This window comes from Hoplias malabaricus, chromosome 2 (assembly GCF_029633855.1).
Source record: "Hoplias malabaricus isolate fHopMal1 chromosome 2, fHopMal1.hap1, whole genome shotgun sequence".
NCBI classification, from domain to species: Eukaryota; Metazoa; Chordata; class Actinopteri; order Characiformes; family Erythrinidae; genus Hoplias; species Hoplias malabaricus.
The window spans coordinates 19728363-19747922 of NC_089801.1; the positions used below are offsets into that span (position 1 = coordinate 19728363).

Sequence of the window (19560 nt, forward strand, 5' to 3'; positions counted from 1 at the left end):
AGCTTCTACTCCAGAGACAGAGACATGAACACGGCTCTTGTGGTAAACAGAAGACAGTTTCCAGGGCTTGGGGACACTTGTGTTATCACTGGTGTTAAACTTTTTGAAGTTTGAGAGCTGTTTGACATGTGTCTTCATTTATTTTATTAGACACAAAATTACACAGTTGAACAAATGATCACATTTCAGAAGCCTACTAGGAATACAGAACAGAATCAGCCAATCAGGATTAGGAAACAGAACCAGAACCAGAACCAACCAGAGACAAGGGACATAACCAGCCAATCAGTAACAGGAGACAGAAACTGCCAATCAGCTGCAGGACACAGAACTAGCCAATCAGAGACAGAGGACATAACCAGCCAATCAGCAGCAGGACACATAACTAGCCAATCAGAGACAGAGGACATAACCAGCCAATCAGCAGCAGGACACAGAACTAGCCAATCAGAGACAGGGGACATAACCAGCCAATCAGCAACAGGAAACAGAACCAGACAATCAGCTGCAGGACATAGAACTAGCCAATCAGAGACAGGGAACATAGCCAACCAATCAACTGCAGGACACAGAACTAGCCAATCAGAGACAAGAGGATATAACCAGCCAATCAGCAGCAGGAGACAGAACCAGCCAATCATCTACAGGACACAGAACCAGCCAATCAGAGACAAGGAGTGGACAAATTAGGTGGAATTATATATCAATAAAACCAGAGGGTGAAACCAACAATAGCCATAAACATAAAAACAAAAAACAATAAACGGAATCAAAAGACGGATTATTGATGTCACATCACAGTTTTATTATTGGATACTGTTATATTTTTATGAGCCCAGAAATGCTGTATTAGAGCATCAGAAGTTAATAATTGGCTCTGTGTGTGTGTGTGTGTGTGCTTTCTGTCAGTTTGAGAAGAGGAGCTCATTTTTCTGTTGTACTGCTATTAGTGTCTACACTTACAGGTTTACTATTACTGTGTTCTTGACATATTACTGAAGACATGGGAACTCGGTCTCTCTCTCTCTCTCTCTCTCTCTCTCTCTCTCTCTCTCTCTCTCTCTCTCTCTCTCTCTCTCTCTCTCTCTCTCTCTCTCTCTCTCACACACACACACACACACTCACTCTCTCACACACACACTCACTCTCTCGGTCTCTGACATGGACACACAATGTATACTGCAGTGACATAATAGAGTTGCCTGGGGGAGATGTGGTCAAGCTTTTGTTTATTGATTTCTGTCATAAGGACACCCTAAGATTTATAGCCCCATGGACCAGTCGGAGTCTCTGTGGATGAGTGCCACATTGCAGCTTTCCTCACTTCATCTGGTCCCCTCATAGATGTAGTGTTTTTCTGAGTAAATATGTTTACACTCTTTATGCTAAGTCTTGTTGTTTTACCCAGAAAAAGCTTTGCAAATACTGTAGTTGTCATTAATTTGAATTAAGGTGAGGAGACATATATCCTTCCTCTTCTCCACAGTGGAACACAGCTCTGGTTCTAAAAGAATTGTCTGTGACCTGCTTTGGTCCAAGCCCCACAGCAGTGTTCTCCCCCTGTGTAAACAGCCCTGTTCAGAACGCCCGCTTTCAGCACCTGTTCCTTTAAATGATAACGAGCCGCTCGCTGTTCACCCCGACCCCGAGCGCACAGCAGTGAGGAGCGAGGAGAAGAAGCTCTGGTTATTAGCCATTTTCGCTCTGTTCTCTTTCTCAGTGCTCTTATTTCTCTGTGCTCGTTGTGTCTGTTTTGCTGTGTTTAACCTCGTGTTTGCGCTCTCACGTAAAGCACGGGTAAAGCTCTATGATTGGATAGACTCAGACGAGGGGGCGTGACAGTTCTAAAGTCTTTGCCCTTGACGTCGGAAGGGCGGCAGAATCAAAACGGCTCATTTAATCCTGTGTTATTCCACAGGAAGCTGACTGGGAGTTCTGGTTTCACAGTGTGTGTGCTGTTGCATTCCGGATCCTCACATTGAAGCACACAGGCACCGAATAAGTGATTATTTCATCATTTCTATTCTTTAATTTGAAGGTAGGAGGTGGGTTTAAGCTTTAGGTACCTGAGGACAGGTGTAAGAAAGACATCTAGACTGGAGCTTGATGGTGAATGCAGCGCTGTGTACAGTGTACTCTGCTTCTGGACCCGTCCAGTGTGTGAAAAAACATAAACACCAGAACGAGCAGCTCAACAGAGGCCATGTAAGTAAGTGTATTTGGGACTCAAAGATCAGTAGGTTGATGATCTCAAACAGGTGGAAATATTGGGGCTGAGGTGCCCCTAAGCAAGGCAACCAACCCCCAATTGCTTCCCGAGTGTGGAGGTGGGGGGTGGTGTTCAAATGTGGAACAGGGTCAAATGTTGTGAAGAGGCAATGGAATTTGGTTACGTTATGTTACATTGAATGGGATAGTGATGGACATTTCAGCTGAGAGAGAGGTCATGAAGTGGTCAATTCAAGTCGGTTCAGATTCTATTGAAGTTTATGAATTTTATTATTATTTTTTTTTTAAATTAGAGATTTTTCCAAGTGTATTTTTCATTTTTAAAATATAAATAAATAAATAAATAAATATTTAAATTGTTATCAATTGTCTGATTGTTGTTAAATGATTTCATAGTCATGTGTCCACCCCTAGCTCAGAAGACTCCATTTTGTGACGCCCAGTGTGCAGACTCAGTATTAAACCACCATTTAAAAAAAAAAATAAATAAATAAATAAATAAACACAGCACCTCATAGATTCTGTTCAGTCGTTGATCATTTTATTGAACACTTCCTTCTTTACAACATTTTAAGTGTTCTCTTCTTTAGTACCAGGAGTCCATGATGCGCCTCATGCTCATGAACCTCATGTTGCCCCAGTCCCTGAAGCTCCTGTAGTGTCCGGGTCCGAAGTACCACATCCTGCCTCTGTAGTTGGGCTGGTCGTACATCAGCCAGTGTCCGTCCATCACGTGGCAGGACATGCAGCCGTGAGACCAGTGGTAACGGTCTGTAAAGGAGTCGCAGTCATCGGTCATCTCCATCATCTGACCCATGTAGTTGTCCCTCTCGTACACCCTCATCCTGTAGGGTCCGCTGTACTGTAGTGGGGGGAGAAAGACGTAAACATCGATCAACTGACTTGCAAAATGACAACGACCAGTCAACTGATGATCTCACTCAGTGTCTTACCCTGGGGATCATGCGGCAGGACCTGATCCAGTTGGTCATGCCCCACATGCTCATGTAGTCGCTGTACTCTCCCCTCCTGATGAAGTGCTGGTTGCCCATGTAGTTGGGGCGATCGTACACCATCCAGCATCCGCTCTCCACTCTGCAGGAGTGACAGCGGCTCATGTAGGAGGACATGTCGGCGCAGTCGCTGCTGCACTCCCAGGAACGGCCGGAGAAGTTCCTGTCCTCGTAGAAGATGATCTGGGAAAGAGGAAGCGACAGGTCAGTGTGGAATCCCAGTGAAGGATTAGGAAAATGAGGAACATATCATTACTATAATGATTGAAACTACTAGCCCCAAACTTTGGTCCTTTGAATGATTCCAAACCCAAACAAGCTGAAGCTTACCTTGCCCATCATTTTGGCGGCTTGGGTTGGTTTGCTTTTCCAACTGAGCTGTTTCCAACTGGTGACTGACACGCTCTACTGGGGTTTAACCCCTTACATTTATACCTGACCGGACCCAAAGGATGGACGCACCTCCTATTGTCCAAAGCCCTGACCAAGCAGACTGGCCTGGAGGCCCAGCGAGAGAGGCCGAGGTGCTTTTATCTCTCTTCCATGTGACTCAGTCTCCAGAAGACTTTTGAATGGATCCCATGAGCGGTGACAATGCAGCGGTGTGTCCGCATTGTTGTGGACTTTACATTCCAGAGGCTTTCTGTCCTCACTTTGTTGAAAGTCAATGGACTTCACGTGTCCTCCAAGAATAACCCGCTTTGTTTCTTTAGTGTCCAGCTGAATCAGAAACACTTCTAGTGTCACAGGGGGGTCATTCATTCGCTAAAAAGGCCAATAAAGCTGGGTGTGTCCGACAGCAATAACTCCCTGAGTCAGTGCTGCTCCGGAAAGTCAGTGTACGGATCGGATCAGAGTCTCACTGACAGCAGCATGGCTACATCGGCAAGGATGTGAATCAAACTCCAATAAGACATTACAACAGGTGATGAGGGTTTATGTGGGTTACGTTAATCACTGCTTTATTCACTGAGATGGGAGTTGACAAAACGGTTATGGTTTCTCTAACGTAAATAAATAAAACAAGAATAATAATAAACACATATTCAATAATTCAATGCATTTGGACATTTCCAGAATCATTGTGGTCCCTTTTAATGATAATAAATTAATCAATAAATGAATAAATAAGTGGATTTGAATAGGCATCAAAAAAAAAGTATTGCACTAGATACACACATTTATTTATTTATGTATTTGTTTGTTTGTTTGTGTCAGATGCTGCTTTCCAGCATATTATTTCAATTTGGTGTGATTCCGAAATTCCTAGTTTGGGATTTGGGATTGTTTTAGAAAATGTACGGCTCAGATTTCCAGACTGTAACAAATCTGCCCTGAAACAGTGGCTTTGTACCAGGCTCTTGTTCTGTGACTATTATAAATGACCTTAGCATAACCTCGTCTTCTCGTTCTATTATCAGAGGAACGCCAAGCAGTACCATCTTAATGAAGAGATATTCTACACAACAGATATTTATTCCCTGACCTTCAGAGACTGAGAGATATAACAGTGTGTTCGTTCCGAAGCGGGGAAATGGGGACGGAATTCCTTTGTGATTAAACCTTAGCTTAAAACCAACACTTAACATAAATGACTGAAGCTATTTGATGTTGTTTTGGACCGAGTCCTCGCCATCATTTCTGCCACCACCCCCCAATTTTCCAATGAGCCCTTTACTGGCAGATTTGCGTTTGTTGGGTGTTCTGTTGTCTGTACACATATATACAGCCGGTAATTTGTTTACAGCAATCAGCCAATAAAATCGCTTTATTTCTTATCTGTTGACACAAACTGGGGTAATTACAATTCTGTAAACAGAGCTCAAACAAAGCTAATCTTCAGCCTGTGGAGTTCTACTATCAGCAACTCATTTAGAGACAAAGCCAATAAAACACACACACACACACACACACACTCTCACGTATGTGACTAAACCCCAGACTTATTTTGCTTTCTGTTTTCTCAAGTCCATCTGGAGTCAGGAGTCCACACTTCAATGTTTTACAGTATTTAGAAATATTGTTTGCACTGTTTACAATTCACTGTTTGACAATTATGTGAGTTCTAGATCTCTCTCTCTCTCTCTCTCTCTCTCTCTCTCTCTCTCTCTCTCTCTCTCTCTCTCTCCCACACACACACACACACACACCCACACACAATGTCTCTCTGTCTGTACTCGGAACTAATATATGGTTTGTATTTTCACCACTGAATTGTGGTTTATCTTCGTCTATATTTTGATTATTTACATTAATTGGTAGGTTGCAGAATGTAAAGATGGCCACAGTATGTAGCTCTGTCAGTTATTTTCAACTACACAGGCCTCATAGTTTACCTTTTCACCGTGTGCTTCATTGGATCAGTGTGATCTTATTCAACAAGCAGTGTGTTGGTCTCTGATTTACGCACAGCATAATAAACTACTGACTAATCATCTACTAATCCCAGGCAGAAATACCTACAAATAATATTATATAATGGTGTTTATAACTAATGTGTTAATAGCAATGTAATATATTTTTTTTAAAGCTTAAACTCCAATCTTTAATTATTATTATTATTATTATTATTATTATTATTATTATTATTATTATTAATCATATTTTTTTCTTCACCTCAAGGAACACCCTCTCCTTTAAAAAAATAAATAAATAAAGTATTATATAAACTTTGTAAAACGTCAGGATCAAACGTCCCTGTTTATGTTAGAATCATGACTTTTTTTTTCATACATTTGTCCTGTAAATGTATGAAAACAAACAAACACACACACACACACACACACACACACACTCACACTCAGCACCTGCTTTATTAGGTGTGATTCCTATGTGCCATGTCAGCCTTTACTGGCCTCTTTCATGAGTCCTCTGGCGTTAACAAAGCACTGTTGTTTCCTGGATGTAAATGTATGTTTATAACGAATATGCAAATATAGTTTATGCAAATATTTACAAATTTAGCTCCAGCACGAAGCTGAGTGGCAGCGTAATTAGGTGCAGCTCTGGTTGTGCTGAGTCAGAGATGTGTGTTTGAGCTGAGGTTTGGGCCTGAGGGCTGAAGGCAGCGAATCCAAGGAGAGAAAAGTTTTATTTATTTGATGAGGACAGGATGATTTTAATTTCTCTCTCTTTAATTAATCTGCTCCTCATGTGAGACATGGACGCCGAGCACGTTCCCTGCATTAGACGAGTCTTCGGATGATAGTCACTGCTTATTTCTATTGTCACTGGTCCTCGTTCTGAAAATGCATCACTGTGGAGGAGCAAGGTTCTGTTGATCCATAGGCTGCTTGTGTTTGAGAAAAGACATCCAGCATGTGTCAGTGTCTACATATGACCATTGTGTTATCTCATTGTTAAAGCATAGACTTGTATCTCCGTTTATATTTGTATTGATGCCACTGTTTATTTATTACTGTGTTCATTGATTTAGAATTCCATGAACCTACAGATTAATCTAAGATTCCTAAAATTGTAAATGATAAATGTTACATGATACATTTTTGACATACACACACACACACACACTGCCCTAATGTAGATATATGCATAGAAGCACATCTAATATAAAGGATTAAGGCCTGATATCACACAGTGTCATCTGCGTAACAAAGTGACCACTAGGAGGAATGTTTAAAAACTCTTATGATTTTGTATATGTTCAAATACTTGAACGTGCATGATTTTGGTTGGTGTTTGGTGTGGTACCGTGGCAACATCATTGGCTCCTGTGTGAGAGTGTGTGAGACCTGGGTTCGATTTCAAGTTTAGGCTTCCAGTCAATGCTACACCAATAAGAGCTTTTGGGCAAGACTCCTAACACTGCGTTGGTTTACCTGTAACACCAGTGACCTTGCAAGATGCTCTGGATTCGAGTGTCTGCCAACATGCTGTACATTCTGGTGATCAGATTTATAATATAGTCACTGTCCAAAAACATACATTTCCATTTCTGTCGACCTTTAGTTTTCATAATGAATGAACTAAGAGAAATGCTCCAAATCAATTTGGAATATATATATATATATATATATATATATATATATATATATATATATGTATATATGTGTGTGTGTGTGTGTTTCTTTTATTCACTTCTATGAAAAGTTATGTGTATTTTCTTCCTCCTCCTGTAACATCACTATGTTTTTGGGGGAGATACATGTTTATAATTGGACAGAGATGTTTGCCCTTCCAGTTTCTCACGATTCCAAACACGTTTAATGACAAAGTCTGGGCTCTGAAGTGGCACGGCCATTGCTGTAAGAAACATGAGTATTTTATTTGTTTCATTTTGCTACTTTCCTGTTCTTTAGAAGAAAAAAAAATAAAGGAGAATTGAATAAAGCTTTTTTTTGCTTCATTTTAGGAAATGTAATAAGGTAAGGTTTGTCTGTGTTGTGCACCATATACAATGTGTGTGTGTGTGTGTGTGTGTGTGTGTTATATACTGGTCAGTTTATCATAAACTAGTCACAGCCACTAAAGTCTTCTACACCACACACAGTAAGACGCTGGGAAGAGTGTGTGTTGTGACTGCGGTTTGTTCTTGTGCTGGAGGTTTTGGAGCGACTGCTCAGGGCTTGCTCCGGGGCCTGAAGACCCAGAGCGCCGGACCCTCAGAGTCAACACACTCAGACTGTGCAGCAAATTAGTGTCCAGACTGTAACCTGCAGTTTTTCAGAGTGAAAACAGTCAGAACTTTCCTGCCTGATTGTGAAGGCAGCTCCAGCTGAGAAGGGGAAGTAGGGGCAGGACGGGAGGGGAAAGGGGGGAGGGGGATGAAGGTGCTGGCTGAGCCTCATCTGGCCTGACTTGGCCTTGTGAGCTATTTTTAGAATTGTCTAGTGTCCGCACGGTCTGATTTCATGCTGTTTTTATTAGTGGCAATTTTCACCTAAAAAAGTGTGTTCTGTATGGTTCTGTACAAAAGAGAATAGACAAATGTATAGATACATAGATGGATAGATACACATACATTATTGATCCCAGATGGAAATTCAAGGCAGTAGCTGTTCCACATAAAGGAGTAAAATATAAAAATAAAATAATAACAATACAAACAAAACCCGAATACAGAATGTAAAATTAGTAGAAGTATAAACATAAAATAAAACAGATATTGACGAATCCCTCAGTGTGATGGAGGTAGTGAAGTCAACATTGTAAACAGTGTAAAACAGTGCTGCAGTGCAGTTGTGTTGTCAGGGGTAAGTCTAATCAATGGTAGAGAGTACAGCAGAGTGACACTGTTATAATTTTTAATGTTTAATGGCCTGAGGGACAAAACACTTTCTGAATCTCTCTGTGGAGAAGGACTGGGACCGCAGTCTTCCACTGAAAAAGCTCCTCTACCAGATGATGGCGCTGTGCAGAGTGTGGCCCTCTCGGCTACTGATGTTTTTATTGTTCCACTTGTGTCATTAACAATTTTAATAATAGAGGAACCTATTTCAGTGGCAAATTAAACCATTTACCAAACCTTCATGACTCCACCTTGAAGCGGATATAATTCAGACCACTGTTTGATCAAGGACAACTAGGTTTTTTAAGAGAATACAGACACTACAGTTGAATCATATACGTTTTCCAACTAAATGTGTAAATAAGTGGAAAATAGAAACAACTTCAACAACAATCATTGACCACTTAACAGAAAAACCCACAATCCATATGAAATATGTGTTTACACGGCGTCGCAGTCGGATTAAAAACACGTATCTCCATTTTTACGTGTTTTCACTTTTTTCCACGTGTTAAATGTGGCATTAATCTCTGTCTGTTCACAGCGGCTAATATCAGAACGACCAATGAACAGCTGAGAAATCACAGCTTCTTTAACTAGTTTCTCCATTGGCTGCTAGAGCTGTCCATCAACACCACGTACCCCTCCCCCGTTCTCCCGGCGCTGTCTGAGTGTCCGTGCTACAGCTAACGACTGATCTCATGTTTTCTCACATGAAATATTGGAGCAGCGTGACTATAATTAATCACAGTAAGGATTAAATAAGCTGATTTAGATCTAGTTTAGTGATGATACACTCTGCTTTTACTGAAACACAGATACATAGCGGCGGTTCTGTAGGAGAATACGCTGCAGGGCTGTGGTCACACGGTCACATGTTTGTCAGTGTTTGCTGTTTACAAAACACACACAAGTCCATTTTACTTATGAAAACTTTGGACATGCTCCTAATGAAGATATTTTCACATTTCTGAGCTGTACTGAGTGTAAATGGTGTTATCTGTGGTTTATTTTTACTGTGACCCTCAGAGAGAGACACTCTTTCCCTGCTCCTGAACAGTTAGCTTTTTGGAGATACATGTTTATAATCAGACAACAACGATATGGAGTGTTTAACATCTCTGCAATTCATCATTGGATCAAGATATGTTTACAATTGAAAGGTGATATTTGTGTAAACTTCACAAATGTTGTTGCCCCCACTCACCTCAAAATATATAAATAAATAAAAATAAAAGGAGCCTCAAACACTGATTTTAATCAAATGGCACTAGACTTGTTTTCTGTTTTGTGAAATCGTATGAACAATAGTAAATAATAATAAAAAAAATGCCTTAATTATTATTTCACAGCAGTTCAACAAAAAATGGATTTGGTTTTTATGGCAGTAAACTCTCTCTCTCTCTCTCACACACACACACTCACACACACACACACACACACACACACACACAGGGCTAGAGTCAGAGAATACACAACAAGAGCACTTAGGTGTTAATGGTCTTTTTGGGGAAGATTTCAGCTGTGGATGTTGAGGGTGAACAATGCATTGTTCCCTCCTGTACCTTTCCTCATGATGTAAGGGGTGTGGGATGTGTGTATGGGGGGGACTTCTAGTAACAAGCCCACATCTCTTCCCTTTATGCCATGGCCCTTTTTTTTAAATAAAAACACACGGTGTGCCCTACGCTGTTGCTAGTACTCTGTACACCTGCACTCCTGTAACCATGGAGTCTGAGCACCAATAGCAGGAATGTGACCTTGCCTGTGTATTAGCTCTTGAAGAGTCTGCTCCGGGTCATGATTTAATTGTTCATTAGGCAGCTGTTGCCTGGAAGAGATCTTGCTTGGCTCTGATTAAATGAGGTGGATTTTATTTGCAGAGTGGGCAACATCTGCACAAGGCCATCAGTTCCTTTCCCTCCCCGAGTCAATCATAACTCACAGAAATCTGAAGTAAAACTTTGCTTGCTACATGTTTTTTTTTTTTTTTTTCTTCTTCCAGTTCTACAGTTGTTCAATGACATGACTGTGTATTTTTTATCGTGCAAAATTGTGCAGGGACCCATTAGTCTGGTGCTGTGTTATTCCTGGCGGATTTGTGTGTGTCACTCTGTTTGACATGACTCAGACACACTCACTTTGCTGATGGACGAGAAAAAAGGCGCCAGCTCTGCAGCTAGCGTGTGACTTCAAAAGCCAAGGCAGAGCTTGAGAAAAGCGGCCATGCTTTTCAGCACCTCGAACAGCTCCCTGAGTCACCAAGGCAGCGGCGAAGACTCGGCGTCAGCAGTTCAGCACCGGACAGCTCCTTCCTAGGCTCCTGGAACAAAAGAAACGGATCGTTTTTTGCCGGCACTGCAAAGCGCAGACACAGCAAAACACAAGCCGAGCACGTGGATGCGGCTGATTAGCGTATTCGACAAAGGCCGAGACAATTATATTCTTCTTGGCAGACAATTAGACCTGAATCAGTAACAATGATCGCGTTCAGAGCAAAAATAAATATATAAATTAAAACAATACAAGGACTCTATTACAGGTTCAAGGGCAACTCTGTGCTCTTAGTAAATGCCTCTTTGAAAACACATGGATTAGAGCTTAGAGACTCTCTCCAGGAGCTGCCTGATAATTCAGTCATGAAGTTGTAGACTTAATTCATCACTGTATATATAACACATATATATATATAACACAGAATCTAAAACATAATTATAAACATGTAATTACAGCATAAGTCTTAATAAGCCACAGATCCTGGACTAATCAGGTTAACACTAAAGCTATCATTCCTCTCTGTGGATTCGCACACAAAGCTCTGAGCTGGTGAATGTGGTGGATGTAGCTCTGTCACTCATGATGACATTTCCCACATATTAATGCAACCCAACGAGCACATTTCACTCCACTCCAGAGACAGGGAGAAAGATTCTGACTCCACTGCAGCACTCAGTGCAGCTCCAATCAAGACTTGTTCACAATAAGCACTGTCAAGTTGGCTTTTGAAATGTCTTCCATTTCAATATGTTTTGAAGAACCGCACTTGGTTCCCTAAGGAACCTTTGAGAGAGTATTTTCTTTGTTACTTTTTTTTTTTTCATCCCCAATTTCAATAGGATTGGGAGGACTCCACAAATCAGAGACAGTTCAACCAAACCGGGAAGGGGAAACAAGAACACCCTTCCACTGAGCGAAACTAGCAACCGTTGCTCTTTGATTACCACTGGGCAGCTCAGTGTCCTGGAGGAGAAAGCTTACACTGGCTTGTGTAATAGGGCAAGATCTTGAACTCCTGGCCTTGGATGGGAGAGGCATCACCCAGGATCAAAGCTCCTGTCTCCAGACTGGCAGACCTCTGTCATAGCAACTCCATGAACACAGAGTGATAAGGCAAGGCAGCCATGGCCTGGTGGTTAGGGAACTGGGCGGTGGCCTGTTCGATCCCAAGCGCAGACGGGTCATGACTGAAGTGCCCTTGAGCAAGGCACCTAACCCCCAACTGCTCCCCGGGCGCCATGGCTCTGGGTATGTGTGCTGACTGCCTCCTAGTGTTTATTAGTGTGTTTAATGTGTGTTTCACTGCACGGATTGGGTTAAATGTGGAGAACAAATCCCCCTTGTGTCCAAACACAGTGGCAAATAAAGTGATTATAATTCAATCGCTCTACATTTTAGTTGAGATTCCATTTGCTTATCTGTATCCCCCTATATTCATAACACACGGCTCCCTCATATAGACACCATTAAATCCGAGTATGACATCATTAAACTGTGTTTAGGATATTATTGGGTCCAAATAAAAGCTGATATGTATTTAACTATATTTATTTATTTATTTTAAAAATCCTCATCTATGATACATGACTATTCCAACATTCCTGTCTTTATTTCAAGGACATTCACATACTTCCTGTCTTTGTCACAAGGCATGGCTCATGCTTTTCTGAACACACACACCCTTGGGTATTTCCAGGGTAAGCTGTGGACCTCAGAGGTCTATATTAATGAAGGGATCGTTTTTAATCAGTTTACTACCATATAATGATTGAGATCATGTATTAGTCATTTTAGCTCTGTTATGATCAATAAGGCAACACTTAGACCACCGACCCCTCGAGAGTGAAAGAGGGTGTGAAGCATGTGTGAAAAGAGTCCATGAGTCATCTAATATCTCATGAGGCTCATCAAGTTCTCACAGCAAAGTTCGAATGCCCAGTGTGAAGCCTTAAGAAGAAATGGATGAACTTTTGGTCTTAAATTTAGAGCCTAACTTTATCTGGAAGGTTGTGTTGGTATCATCCAAACCACAATCAAACACTGTTGGTCAAGACGTAGTGCGTCACTGTCATTATTCTCCAGAGAGTTCCCAGAGCAATCGCAGTGTGTTGCAATAAAATCACACTGCTCCAAATTCACTCATATCTTCAGGGTCAAGCTCCGCCTGTGAGCAAAATTGGAAGATTTTCCACATTTCCACATTCCCAGCTCCATCCCACATGTCATTACATTCTGCTCTCGCTCCTCCGCAGGTGTAGCTCTGGCCATTACATCCTGTACTTCATCTCCTCTCTTGCCTTTGCCGTGTTTGCCAAAGCACTCTCTTCCTCCATTTATTGGACAGAGGCAGGAAAAGAGCCCCAGCGAAGGGTGTACCACTCTGAAATGAGTAGGAGTAGGCTAGCCAGCATTAATGCCAGCGGGAAAACGAAGCAGATCGCTAATGACGACTGACAGGGGCCATCTATCGTGGTCATGTGATATCTGCTCAATATGCTCAGCCTCGCTCGCCCCAGAAGATAAAAAACAGACACTGCACTTGCCCCACCTCCAGCCTTTACAGATTTGTCTGGGGTTGTATGGCTGGGGCCATATTTCCTCATTACTATTTCATACCACGGATGAATGTTTCGCAGAGAAATGCCCCTTTACAATACACTCCTGTGTGAAATATCAGGACTTCTGTGAGGTAATATGCCTAGGAGACGTCGTGGTGAGAAGTCACACAGTGAAAGGTCTTTCAAATATGCATTGACTTCTGAGAATTTGATCTCACTCCAAGTTAATTAAGACCCTTTATTCGGCAAAGAGGGCAATTAGAGGCAAAACCATTCACCGTCATCTGTTTTTGAGAAAATACGCAAGGTTTTTTCGAGAAGTTCTGTCCTTTTCACCGCCTTTATGGATCCCCGTCATTAAGCAGAAGGCTTGTGTAACTACTCCCTGCTTAAAAAATGCCGCCTTAAACATCTCCAGTCGTGGACATAAAGCATGCACTCAACAGCTGAGAGAAAGGATCTCAACTGTGCTTATTGATTTCCAGGGGGTGAAATTTATGCCGGCGTAAATAGACTAGACAGGAAATTGTTTTTAGTGCCTGCAGTGAGCTGACCCTGCCGCTGCCAGATAGACGATCGTAAGTGCCACTTTTCTATAGAAACTCTAATGACTGAGGCTAAGCGATCCCACGTTGTTTCCCAGTTTACTCAAGGCTTACTCTGCTTGCTATTAGGGAAATATCTTCTCCCTCTCTAAGCTGCTGTTCCCCCAGCCTCAGCCTCCATTTCCAGGTGATGACGCCTAATGAGGTCGGTGCAATAAGCGTTAAATTTGAACTGGTACGAGCTGTCATCTGTTCTACAGCAACCAGACGTTTACACTGAAAAAAAATAATACAGCTCTACGTTGACTTTTTCCTCTGTATTTGCCTTTAATCTCACAATCCACCAAATAAACTTGTTGGTCCTGTTCATCACGGTGGCTAACTTAGACTGGAAAGTGTATTTAAATGTCCAGTTACAAACATTTATACTTCTAAAAAAATGACAGATTTTGCAATGTTTGGGACTGTGCTGCAACAAAAACAGCCTCGTGTGAAACAAAAAGATAGCTGTATGGCTGACTATATTCCAAGTCGTTTTTGGGCATATTTTGGTGATATTTTGAGACAAGTGTGTTGAGTAAATAATGAAATACATTGCATCGATAAAAATCCAGATTTTTTTTTCTTGGAGCCACACTTTACTTGCTACTCCTCAAAACAATATTTATTTATGTATTAATTATTGCCAAAAAATTGTGACCATCTACATGTTGGATAAACATTGTTGCTCCTCCATGGACTACAGATTGAGGTTAAGTTTCCTGCCATGAGCTTATGTAATCTGACATAGCGTACACCCTCACCTTCCTTCCAAACCTCCATCCAGCACTCCATCTCTCCATCTCAGTGCTGACCCCTGGGGTCTGGGTCGTGTTGTGTCTAGATGCCATGCTGGGGGATTACAGGAGGCTGGCTGTGTGGTGTAGAGGATCCCTGTGGATATGTGTGGGTGGGCTGACCCTCTGGCTGTGTGTTGGCTCAGCATGGGTTTGGACCAGTGTGTGTGTGTGTGTGTGTGTGTGAGAGAGTGGGTTCACAAGTGTGTGTGTGTGTGTTGCCATGCTGTAGGGAGTCCAAGCCCCACACGTTAATCCCCACTGGGCCCTGCTGGCTCTCTTGTTTGCTTTAATCCTGAGAAGGATGTAAGCAGCCGAGCGAGAGGCAACTCCTCTCTTCTATTAATTAGCTCCTGAAGGAGAGCGAGGCGGAGATGGAGAGACTGGTTTTGGGAGTGGGCAGGTGCTAATCAACCACTCATGTGCATCATCCTCAGTTGGTTCTCCACTGATGCCATATGCCATGCCAACACACTGTTTTGAAACATACAAGTGACCTGTTCATGCTTTGTCTAGGGATCTGTTCATTCATAGCAACGGTTGCTAGGTTGGACAAGCTATGAAGGCTCATCCAAGGGTCCATTCAGATTGATGACTAACTTAAAGAACAGTTATATATTTAGTTATATACATAATACAGTGGTGGATGCCACATTTATTCTCCATAAGACGTCCAGTAATAAATTAATATCTGGGTAATTAATGTCAACGCAAGAGGGCTGCAACTTTAGGATTCATGTGTTAATCAATTAATACATTTAGTGGTAGCTAGATGAGCACTCCTCAGTTTAATACCATAACATTTTAAGCTGGAAAAGTTGTATTAAAATTTGATTTCAGCTGGTAGGGTTTAAACATGGTCCTTCGATACTAACCTAGAAACCAATGCCACAGGCAAAGACACATTATATTTGTTGCTGCCAGGTAAACAACAGCTTCTATTAATAACAGCTAAAGGAACAGCTTTAAGCTTTACAATTCTGGACAAGAGGGAAATAGCACCTACGCTTGAAAATAAAAGACTTTTCATTAGAAAAGGAAAGAAAAGAGGGAGGAAATGGTGCAGCCACAGGGATCAGAAGAGCAATCAGAGGAACAGAGAGCAAGGACGTCGCTCAAAGAAAGAAAGTCTGTCATAGGCTTACGACGCTCAGGAGTCGAAATTCTGGGAGACAAGTCCCTGACTATGATGCAACGGCAGTGTCATATCCAGATGAAGACCTGTTGAATGATGCAAGAGGAAGTGAATTGGATCAGGTTAAAAAAAAGAGTGAGGGTAAAGAAATGCTGGAAAATAGAAAATAGTCCCAGCATGAGGCCCACAACACGTCCTTCACTATATCTTTGGATTAGTCCAAGCCAAAGACTGAAAAACTGGTTTATATATATATATATATATATATATATATATGTAGCCTGCCAATCAAAACTATCCAGGTGAGAGTGTCCTGTGACTGAGGACGATGATAAATGTACCTGTGTGTGTCTAACGGCATGTGGATACAGTGTTTAAAAACTCTAACAGCACTGCTGTGTCTGATCCCCTCACACCAGCGGCACAAGTAATGGCCGGCCTGCTCTGTGGGAGTCCTGACCATTGAGGAATAGGGTGATAGGGGCATAAAAGTATGCAGAATAACAGACGGACTACAGTCTGTAATTGTAAAACTGCAAAGTTGTATGGTCAGTGGAGCTGATAAAATGGAAAATGAATGTCCATTGGCTGATAGATGTTTGTGTATATACCAGTGCTGAGTGTCTTTAGGGTTTGTAGGGTTTTAAAGTTGTTGCCACATTACGCGAATAACATTCCCTTTATGACATCACTCCAGATGCCAGGGTTTTATTTTTCCTTTTTTTATTGTGTCTCTGAAACACTTTTTCAGTTTCCACTGGCGACAGATTTGTGACCTGGAAATGATTTATATTTGGCCTCCGTATGTTTGCAATAATAACTCCCCTCCTCAGCACTGCCGCAGTGTGTTGAGTGGGGCATCAGGTTTGGTGTGGAAACGTTAATGATTATAATGTTATGAATCTTGAAATATAACCTCGATTTAAGGAAAATGTGATTACCTAAACTTACCTGAGTCCCGGACTGGCCTCTGGCCTCTGCTCACTGCCTGTGAGGTGTGTTCTCTCTGTGTCTGTGTGGGTTTCCTCTGAGTGTGTGTGTGTGTTTGTCCACAGGTGTGGTTTTGAGTGACTGGGTCAGTGTGTGATGCACTGTGATGGATTGGTGCCCTGTCCAGTGTGTGTTATGTCCTGAAATCTATGATTCCAGGTAGGCTTTGGACCCAGCATGACCCTGAATATGATGAAGTGGCTACTGATGAATGAATGAATGAATGAATGAATGAATGAATGAATGAATGAATGATTTATTCAGTATATATGTATAATTTTAAAATTTCCCTCATTTGAATTGAGCTACAGCAACATTTGAGATTTATTTATTTATCTTTTCCTGAAGAATCCTGAAGAAGTGTGATTGATTCGGATCATTGTAAGGTCATAGATTAAACCCTATCAACGGCTGGATGATTAGAAGGAATGAGCTGTGGATTTCAGAGCTGATGCCAGAGAAGTGTAAGTCGTTTGGGCTCTGTACTCCTCCAGTGGAGGGATGGGGTCAGAGCCATAAATCACATGGTGAGGGTCCCGAGGCAGGGCTGAAGTCCTGGACCTATTACGAGCTCAACGGGAAACCTCCGTCTGGTTACCTTCACTATCTGTAGTTTCCAGGTACCACCCCCACCCCCCTCTTTTCTGTGGAAATGGAGCATGAGGCTGTGGTAGTCTCCCCTGTGGGGAGACAGTGGGGAGACATTATGAACAGGAACATTGTGAGCTGTAGAGTGGTGGGAAAGAGTTTGGTTGGCTGGCTGTGTGTGTGTGTGTGTGTGTGTGTGTGCTGTTGTTTGTTTGGTCAGTTCTTGTTCATCTTTTCATTAACTTCCTAAGAACGATGCTAAACTAATGGCTATTATCATTTATTACTCAGCAACATTAAAGCTTAGTCTCCAGTGGAATAGTAACGAGGCAAACTACAGACTTCAGACACATCTTTGTTTGATTGATTTCACTGGACAAGTGTGTCCTCCCATATATATACATTATTTTGCTAATCCCTCATTTTTAAAGACAGCTCTACAGTCAACACAGAGCCAGTTTGAAACGTGAGTGTGTTGAGTGGTAATGAAGGTGTATGAGAGGTAACACTGCTAGCCTGTGTGTTATACTGTAGATCGCAGCAGCAGGGTCCAATTCCTGTAACGTCTTCCTGACCCATATCCGTCCACACCGACCCAAAGAAGCTGCAAAAATAAACCAAACAGGAGCCTCACTTCCAAACACTCTTCAGACTCGGTCAATAGCCCAACATTTACATTTCACAGCCTGGGTTTTATTTGCGCTAAGAGTCCTCAGTCAATATGAACTCCCTCTGAACTTTAGAGACAGAGAGATCCTAGGGGTCTGATGGTCAATATTTAAAAAGGAATTAGGCATCAAAGTGGTTTAAAGCAGCAGTGAACACTATCTTTAAAACTTTACCATTATATATACATTTTTTCTATTATAATTTTCATAATGATCTTTAATATGAGGTGAAAGTGAAGAGAGACAAAATATAGTGTTCTTACTTCATACAATAATACAATGAAATACAGTACATTAATACAAACTAATGACAAATTATTGTCATTTACTTATTATTTTTTTACATTTATTCATCATCAACCCTGCATTATTTAAGATTGGCCATGGGTAAATTAATAACTTCTTTACGTTATTCAATATCTACAATGAAGTTTATTATATAGATTATCTGGTACCACTTTTGAATAAGACAAACTGTTTAAAATCTATTCCTTTATAGTTATTAATTATGTTGCTAGTTATTAATAATCACTTATAACACATAGATAAAAAGGGCAACAGTGACATGTTGTTTGCCAAATAGTGAGCACACATCTATCTACAGTTAAACCTCTACCCACCAACCAAGTTTCTATTTATCTGTTATTGATAACGTGGTCACTGTCACACGTCCAATCTCTGTGTTACAAATCATTATTAATGACTTATTAGTGAAGTGTTTACCACCCAATTAATAACCATGTAATAAACAGGCTTTTAAACTATTTAAGTGCAGTTTTATTTTAAAGTGGTGCTGATTATTTGATGTTCAGTATCTGAAATGGGACCAGTATTTTAATTATGGTTAATTACATTGAGACAGTGGAATGTAGAGTATATAAAGGCAATTACACCAACAACAAAAATATTAGTACTAGTGCTGCTTCTTCCACTACTACCACTTCTTCTAATACTACTACTAATAACTCTACTAGATTTACAATGATAATGATATCATGACTACTACTACTACTACTACTACTATATGGCCAATAATATTAAACATAATAGCACTGGTAATAAAACTACTACTACTACTACTACTACTACTACTACTACTACTAAATGGCCAATAATATTAAACATAATAACACTGGTAATAAAACTACTACTACTACTTCTACTACTACTACTACTACTATATGGCCAATAATATTAAACATAATAACACTGGTAATAAAAACTACTACTACTACTTCTACTACTACTACTACTACTACTATATGACCAATAATATTAAACATAATAACACTGGTAATAAAACTTCTACTACTACTACTACTATATGACCAATGATATTAAACATAATAACACTGGTAATAAAACTACTACTTCTACTACTAATACAACTACTACTATTACTACTACTACTACTACTACTATGGCCAATGATATTAAACATAATAAAACTGGTAATAAAACTACTACTACTAC

General features: G+C 40.9%; 2 protein-coding genes across 2 annotated transcripts in view; one reads left to right on the forward strand and one right to left on the reverse strand.

Annotated features, from left to right (window-relative positions):
* The window catches only part of LOC136675087 (astrotactin-2-like), a 469599-nt gene that overhangs the window by 47870 nt on the left and 402169 nt on the right, over positions 1-19560 (forward strand). The gene's annotated exons all lie outside the window — the stretch shown is intronic.
* LOC136683844 (gamma-crystallin M2-like) lies at positions 2816-3584 on the reverse strand. The gene is made up of 3 exons (XM_066659037.1): positions 3573-3584; positions 3183-3425; positions 2816-3091 (listed from the first exon to the last, which is right to left on the reverse strand). The coding sequence occupies exons 1-3, from the start codon at positions 3582-3584 to the stop codon at positions 2816-2818; spliced, it is 531 nt and encodes a 176-aa protein (XP_066515134.1).